Source organism: Aptenodytes forsteri, unplaced genomic scaffold (genome assembly GCF_000699145.1).
Source record: "Aptenodytes forsteri isolate BGI_AS27 unplaced genomic scaffold, ASM69914v1 Scaffold241, whole genome shotgun sequence".
Classification (NCBI taxonomy): domain Eukaryota; kingdom Metazoa; phylum Chordata; class Aves; order Sphenisciformes; family Spheniscidae; genus Aptenodytes; species Aptenodytes forsteri.
The window spans coordinates 2280038-2288443 of NW_008795252.1; the positions used below are offsets into that span (position 1 = coordinate 2280038).

Sequence of the window (8406 nt, forward strand, 5' to 3'; positions counted from 1 at the left end):
TCTTCAAAGGCAGGATGTAGTTCTGTCTTGTTACAAGCAGACAAAAGCCAGCACAGCTGTGAAAGAGCAGTGCCCACCTTCCTCCTCAGGCCTGGCGGTTTGTTCCCAGCCTCTCCTGTACAAGCAGGAGCAGAGGTGCAGAAGGGCAGAAGATCTGGTTCACAGCTGACCTCCCTTCCTCTCCTTGAGTTGGTTTCAGGCTGTAGCCAGGTGCCTGCGTGGTCACACACATGCTTGTGCCAGCACAGGGCAGGCTGCAGTGCTGGGGTGTAAGTGAAGGGAGGTTTAGGGCTGCATCTCTGGCAGTGATGGTGTCTAATGCCAACTTAGTGTCTGTGAAACTTCAGCTTTCCGTGCCATACTGGAGGGCATGTTCACTACTGAAAAGGCACAGCTGGCTTTTTCAAGCATCCATTCCTGAAAATGTAAATACAACCTTGGATAGCCATGGCCGTACTGCATTAATAAGCTAAGCCCCAAATACACTTGGAGTTGACCTTAAGTTGCAGAGAGGTTAAAAACCCTGTTGACTTGCCTCCTTCACTGGAATGAATTATATTGTGGCAGCAGTGTGACAATAATATCCACCTTTATATGTCAAGGCATAGGAAACAAGTGGGAGGAAACCTAGCCCTCATCTTGATTTAGTAAGTCAGTGAAAACTTCAGACTTCCTTATCGCTAGGATTTTGCATCGCATTAACCAAGCAAACTTACATGCTTTCTTCTGGTGACTGTGGGGTCTTCCAGTGTAAACAAAACGTACCTGGGGGAAACCAGGCAGAGCCCACTTAACTTCTGGCTGCTTCTTTATGTTCAGGACTTTGTATCTTTATACTTAATATGAAAGAGTCTAATTCTGATTGATTATTTTTTTCCTTCATGGGTTGCCTCTCAAATACATTTCTAGAAAGTAAAATCACCATATCCTACTTACAAGCCTGGCACTTACCAGATGTTTTCTTTTCCCTTCCCTGCTTCTTCTGAGGCTTCAGGAAAAAGACCAGCCATAACTGATGCAGCCTTTTTGTTCAGGCAATACAGGACCATTCATCACAGTGTGCTACTAGTCATTTATCGGATTTAAGTTTTTAGAGTGTCATCGCATGTTGGTTTTGAACCCAAATGTAAGATGAAGGGGATGCCCTGCAGTAGGCAGTACGTAACCCAGTACTTGAGTGGCAAGCCTAGCTGCAGAGAGCTCATACTTCCAGTCAGTTGGGCTTAGGCCTTGCAAGCGTTACCAGCAAGATCGGTGCTGGGTAGCAGTAACTTAAAGCAATGGTATTTAAAAACCATATCCATCTACTTCAAGCAGTCTTTAATGTCACACTGGTTTCTATTTTCACAGTCCTGGATTTTGGAAGGTTTTTACTCTCATCATCTTGCATTTTTGCCTCTCCAATTTCTTTCCATTATTGCAACTACTACCATCACATATGCAGTTCAGGTGTTCACAGGTTTCATGCCCTGTGTCCTTTGGTTTTCTGATTAATGACTTTGTGCAATGCTTCTTGATGGTTAATTCTTCTGGTTTGTATGCGTCACTACTCACTGAATTGTTTTCTTACTGCCCCTCTCCTGCCACCGAGCAGAAGCAAATTACTGTCAATCCAGTTTCTATTCTGAGAGTAATATTCTTGTTTCTTTCCCCCCCACAGGATTTAAACTGCCTCGTAAGAAATAGTAAGTATTCTTTTCTTCATTGCAGTTTTCTCATCAGATCATGCTTTTTTTTTAACTGGGTTCATACAGCAAGTTCTTCCTGCTAGAACCAGAGATGTAAAGTGAAGCACTGCTGTCATGCCTTGCTTTGGGAGTTTTTGGTTTGATCCATAATCAGCTCCAGCTAAAAGGGGAATGGAAAGTTAATTCTTTTTCAGGATAGATTTCTTGCAAGCGTTACCAGCAAGATCGGTGCTGGGTAGCAGTAACTTAAAGCAATGGTATTTAAAAACCATATCCATCTACTTCAAGCAGTCTTTAATGTCACACTGGTTTCTATTTTCACAGTCCTGGATTTTGGAAGGTTTTTACTCTCATCATCTTGCATTTTTGCCTCTCCAATTTCTTTCCATTATTGCAACTACTACCATCACATATGCAGTTCAGGTGTTCACAGGTTTCATGCCCTGTGTCCTTTGGTTTTCTGATTAATGACTTTGTGCAATGCTTCTTGATGGTTAATTCTTCTGGTTTGTATGCGTCACTACTCACTGAATTGTTTTCTTACTGCCCCTCTCCTGCCACCGAGCAGAAGCAAATTACTGTCAATCCAGTTTCTATTCTGAGAGTAATATTCTTGTTTCTTTCCCCCCCACAGGATTTAAACTGCCTCGTAAGAAATAGTAAGTATTCTTTTCTTCATTGCAGTTTTCTCATCAGATCATGCTTTTTTTTTAACTGGGTTCATACAGCAAGTTCTTCCTGCTAGAACCAGAGATGTAAAGTGAAGCACTGCTGTCATGCCTTGCTTTGGGAGTTTTTGGTTTGATCCATAATCAGCTCCAGCTAAAAGGGGAATGGAAAGTTAACTCTTTTTCAGGATAGAGTTTGGGGGTGGGGGGTGGGGTGGGTGGAACACAACCCAACTTGTTTAGTTTCTATTTAAAGCTGGGATGGTCAGTTTTTAAAGAAATGAGAAATTTAGGACAAGTTTGTCAGTAAATGTTCATTACAAGCTATGATAGTACCTGATGAAAAATTAGTGTATGAACTAGAATTTAAAAAGGGGCATAAAGGGGTGCAGCTGAAAGCAATTAATGTAAATTATTGGGCATAAAGTCCAATGAATTAACTCGACCTTAAAGGTCTTTTCTAACCTAAATGATTCTATGATTTGGAAAAGGAAACTAGAGTTACTGTAAGTCCCACTGAACAAATATATTGGCTATACCAGGGGTAAGGGGTCAAGTCTTAGCAATGGCACACATTTGAAACACTTTAGTATAATTATGGGTAAATGTTCTTAAAAAAGGAGAACATTCTGCATTTGTCTGTTTGGTACACGGAGGTGTCTAGACGGTGCTGCAGAACTCCTTGGCCTTTCTTTGCAGTTGTTGTTTTAAGCAGGCTCATTTCTGCCTCAGTGCCCAACCCTGTATCATACTGGCACAAATATTTTTGTAGCCATGCTTGGCATGCCAGATCAGGGAGATGACTATGCTGAAAATAACCAGATTTTAAACTTTTTTGGCAGGAGGGAGATTGGGTGGGATCAGATTGGATCGTATTTCCCACTGGCAGACAGCCATTGGAATATAGCGTGACAACATGGCTAAGCCAAGCTGCAGCTCCATCATTAAAATGCTGCCTTATTTGAATATTTGGTTTAAATTCTGCCTTATGGTTCTTGTTATGTTTCTCTGCTCTAGGTAAAAGATTTTTTTTTTTTAGTGCTTAATACACTCTTTTCTGAAAGGTACTTTAATCTTACCAGGTTTTCTATAGATATTTTTTGGTAGAATGAGCCTTTGAGGATTGTCTGATTACTTCCTAAGCCTAAAACCATGCTGTCACAAGAAGGGATAGTGCCCACTTTCCACTGTTCCCATCACTGAAAGTGTACTTTGGGGGGTGACTCTGCACTGCATAATGGCAAACTGCCGGGGGGGAGAGTGCTGCTCTTAGGGGGTGTGGGGGGGGTGGGGGGTGGCTGTGCACTGCATAAGGGCAACCTGCCGGGGGGGAGAGTGCTGCTCTTACCTGTGTCCCTTCCAGCATCTGGTTGCATGCTCCCACTGCTTCCCCTGGGACAGTGCCAACGGTGGTGGGCCTGCAGGCTGAGCTGCTTCCTTGAGCTCTGCCTGATGGAGTAGCCCACCAAGGAAATCTTTGTTTGGCGGGTCATTTTTTTTATGAACCAAATCATCACACAGCCCCATGATTGTTTGAACTCATGCAAGGGAATACGTGGAAAATGTAGCCAAGAGAGCAACATTTCATTAGCAGCATGGATTTCTATCAGCTGAAACTGGTAGCAAAACATGTTTTGCCTTTGAGGAGTTCAACCTACAAATTTATTCTCTTGCTTTTCGTTGTTCTGTTTTTCAATATTACAGTGGTTTAGTGTGGATGCAACAAGTAGCTAAAGAATATCGTACTGATCTCTCCAAAGCTTGTATGATCATTTTAGCTTTTTTCTTCTTTTTTGATATATTCAGTGATCACACTAGCCTGTTCATATGATTCATAGATTGCATTACACAGCTCGTGTTCATTAGTTTTTCTGCTAGTTTTTCAGTAGTGCTGTTATGAATAAATACCATTATAAATTTTCATTAGGTAAATATGGCCTACACTACATGTGCTTAGATATATATTACAGTATGCCAAGAAGTCTTTTGTCTGAATGGGTCCAGTATACAAAGTGACTCAGACTTATTTTTATTGACAGTTCTGCCTTCACCTCCTCCCAAGTCTGACAGTTATCATACGCTCTATCATCAATTATTTTATATTTCTAGATTGTTGATATTTTTTAGAAAAATGCATAGCATTGGGCCTACGCTCACCCCCGCAGAGCTATTTAAAACATTCAAACAGTAATGATTTCCCACTTGCAACTCCTCCTTGATTTGTCAGCCTAGTTCTTCCTGTGTTGTGCTTCACTGATATTCAGCAGAGCTATTTTAATATGCTCTGATAAGTCAGATGTCTTACAAAAGTCTAAGTAGATCATGTCTGTCTAATGCCTGTCATACTTGATTTCATTTTCTGATGAGATTACAGGACCAGTTTTCCCTAACACTGTATTGACTAGCATAAATTATTTTTCTGTCCGGAGAGCTCATTAGTTTAGGAAAGGCATAACAAGCAGTTGTTGGAACCTAAATTCAGATGTATATTCAAATTAAAGTAAGGCAGTTTTTAAACAGAAAGTAATTACCCAGGGAAATTGTTCCAATAGTTATCTGACAGACTTCTTATCACTGGAAGGCTGGAAATTAGTACTAGTGTTCTAACATAGGTCTGTTTCAGCAGCAAGGTATGGTCTTGCTGCAGGAGATACTGAGTAAATTCACTTGACCTATTTAAACCTGACTACATTGATTGTGATAATTACTAATGGATTTTAAGGAAAAGAGGAAGTGTAAGTTACTAGAATGAGTGAGTTCAGAATATTACAGGCAATTTATAAAGTACTTGCATGCTGAAAACTGCCTTTCTGAACCGTGAAGCAGTCTGTCACCCAGTTTTGCCCTCTGAGTAACCCTGACCCAAAGGGCAGACCATAACTGCAATTAAGCGGAGTTTCCTCAGCCCCGCTCTAAATGGCAGCTTGCATTTGCTGGACAGGTACCTGCATGGAGGCGAGCTGGCTGCAGGTTCCCGTGTGGACTCCTTCTGCTCCGAGCAGTCTTCATGTCTCTTCTGATGTTTTCTGTCAGATGGATGGAAACCTGCTCCCTGTGCTTCGGATAGAATGGAAAGTGGCCACTGATGGTAAGTGGTGGTTGTTTAATGTGAACATGGAGCAGAGGAATTAGGTGTGATCTAGTAAGGATAGGGAGGAGAATTATGACTTGGAAGTCTTTTACTGATCTAGTCATGAAAGTAGAGCTTTGAAATTTGGGGGTTTGGCTGCTTCATTTTGTTTGTTTTAGGGGATGATTTTGTTTTTTCTTGGTGACTGAATCAGGGCTTTGTGTGTGCTGGGTATTCAAGAATTTAAAATGTTTCCACTAGTATGGGATAATGATATTTAAAATGGGAAAAGCAGATAAAAATGGAATCCAGTGACCCACACCTTTACCATGGCAGTGAGGGGAGAAAGGAGGTTCACGCTGCAAGCATTGCCTTTTCAAGGCATTGCAATGACTGCAGCAGTCTTGTGCAGGAGAATTACATCTGTGAACTGAACAAATGAGAATTAATTTGAGAGCACAAATAGCTTATGTGCTGTTAACCCAATGCAAGTTCCTCCCATTTTGGGTAATCTAGTCCTTGTAACTTAAGTTTCCTATATGCAGATGTGTCTTGATAAAGGAATAATTGTCTCATTCTTGGAGCCTAAATGAGTACCACTAAGTCAAGTTTTCTCACTCTCCAAATATCTTTGATTATTTTTTGTTTGTTTGTATATGGTGTTTCCCTTGCATGCACTTGTCCGTGGTTTTGCACTGATTCAAGACAGAATTAAATGCATTCATTTCTTCCTTCTGCCGGGCCTGTGTCTGAGTGCTGTATAGAGTTATTATCTCAGTATAGCTATAGTAGTGTAGAAGCAGGTGTGACTCGGGTAACCCAGTCATTTTGTGTAGCTGTGGTTATAAACTTTCTCATTGGGATTGTCTGTACCAAAATAAAAGCGTATTTACTTGGTGCCCAAACTGCATGAAGCAGCCTTGAGAGGCAAAGCTAAACACAACACAACCTGTGGAACTGCCAGGGTGTCTGGAAAAATGAAGTTGCCTTCTATGCTGCCCCTTCACTTGCACAGATGGAGCTCTTGCCATGCAATACAACCTTTAAGCTGAAAGTGCTGTTAGTCAACCCTGCATGCTCACTTTTTCATGGCCAGTTATCTTTGTGTTGGGATCCCCAGTGCTTCAAAGGAGTAAGACTGTGACAAGACTAGGCACAGTGGTAATCTCTGTGGGGGTTGCAACCTCTACATGTGCAGATGACAGGAAAAGACCTCTCTCTGTCCCTGTGCCTGCAGCTAGCATCCAGTATCTCCGAGGGGCAGAGCTGGCTGTGATGCAACTGAACAGCAATCAACAGATCTGTGCCCAGTTTGACTTTCAGAACAACTTGCCACTTCAGGTCCGTCCGGATGGAGGCCGGGTGAGTGCAAAGGGCTCTAAACTACTTTTTTCTAATCCATGGGTTTGTTTCTGCTTTCGCTGTCATACAGCAAGGTTATTGATTAAAAAGTACAAACTGGTTAGAAGAGTTGATGAAACAATCAAGATACTGGGCTTGAGACCTGCTGTTGTTTCCAGTTTGTTTTACACCTGTGTGTAACTGTACAAGCTGCTTGCTTATCTTGGTTTCTCTTTCACTCTTCCTATCTTTCAGGTTTTAAGAATTGTTGCTTTCACTGCCTAGCACATGTCTTCATTCTGGATGTTGCTTAAAGCAACTCGTTGTAGGAGTTTTTGCATTCTGCTTGACAGCTCTGACATAGCCTTCTTTTTAACTCAACCCTTCCTTTTACTTCCACCTCTTTCTTGTACCCTCTTGCTGTGGAGGAAAGCACCAACCTTAGGAGTGGTCCTTCAGCTTACACTCAGTCTAGGAAACTTGTCAGAAAAATGCTGAGCATCCACAGCTCCCTTTATGAACAATAGGAATCTGGAGTTCATTCGTTATCACGCAGAACTGGGCCATAGTTAGCTTACCATCTGGAGCCGGTGCCTCTCCCAGAATTTGCACAGCGCTGCTGATACGTGGAAAACAGTAGAGATTTAAGAAAATATTTATGGAATGGCCAGGTACAGAACTATATATGTATAAGGGCAACTCTAAATGCTTAACACTTGCACAGCACTGCAAGATTCATACTAGACTAGAATTTCAGTCTCAAAACTGCATATTTTAGCCTCGTTTTCTTTCAGTTCAGAATGAAATTAAGTGGAAACTCATGCCAAACAACTGTGTTGAGACTGTTGTGTCTGTTCAGAGATCCCAAGAAATAACTGTACTTTTCTCATTCTAAACAGAAGAATTTGAGCTAGACTAAGGGACTGGTATATTTAATATACCTGAGTTCCATTTTTTTATAGTCAAGCTTCAGAAAAAGGGTCATATGGGATGAGGGAACACAGTGGAACAGGCCCAAGCCAGCTGTTAATTTCAGTGCCTTTATAGGACAACATTCTCACTTTAAATCCTTGTGAATGTGTTTTGTTTTCAGTGGAATTTCACTTTTGACCGTTTTGAAGTGGAACCTGGCCAGACTTACCAAGTGACTGTCTACCACCTGCCCAAACTGGGCGTAGATGGAGACTACAATTGCAAGTCCACGTCTTTCACAATGCCTGGTAAGAGATGCTCTAGTTCACTTAGGCCTTGAGCTTAGGACTGTGATGGTTTGTGGACCTGTGGTTGGGGTTTTTTTTTCCAGACGAGACCCATGAACTATGAGCAAGTTTGGCAATAGGGTGACAGTATTATAAAAACCTGTTGTCCTTTCCGAATGCTGCTGTTTAGAAAGTCCATGGTGCTAGCCTTATCTACAATACCCCTGTGGTATATATCCAAACTGCATGTGCTGCGACTCACCATCCTTATTTCTGGGATCCTGTGTCCAGAAGTTTGTCAAACCTAAGGCACCTGAAGGTGCACAAGTCCATGGGACCCAATGAGATCCATCCGCGGGTCCTGAAGGAACTGGCGGATGAAGTTGCTAAGCCACTCTCCATCATATTTGAGAAGTCGTGGCAGTCCGGTGAAGTTCCCA

The 8406-nt window shown here is 41.9% G+C and overlaps 1 protein-coding gene across 4 annotated transcripts in view; it reads left to right on the plus strand.

Moving 5' to 3' along the window:
• Positions 1–2107: 2107 nt before the first annotated feature.
• IL17RA (interleukin 17 receptor A) overlaps positions 2108–8406 on the plus strand; it is a 17307-nt gene continuing 11008 nt past the window's right edge. For all 4 annotated transcript variants that reach the window (XM_009278955.1, XM_009278957.1, XM_019472012.1 and 1 more), the window contains exons 1-5: positions 2108–2194; positions 2323–2347; positions 5298–5444; positions 6664–6788; positions 7861–7987. In XM_009278955.1, the coding sequence (XP_009277230.1) occupies positions 5306–5444; positions 6664–6788; positions 7861–7987 (391 nt within the window). In that variant the 5' untranslated portion in view covers positions 2108–2194; positions 2323–2347; positions 5298–5305. The remainder of the gene's footprint in view (positions 2195–2322; positions 2348–5297; positions 5445–6663; positions 6789–7860; positions 7988–8406) is intronic.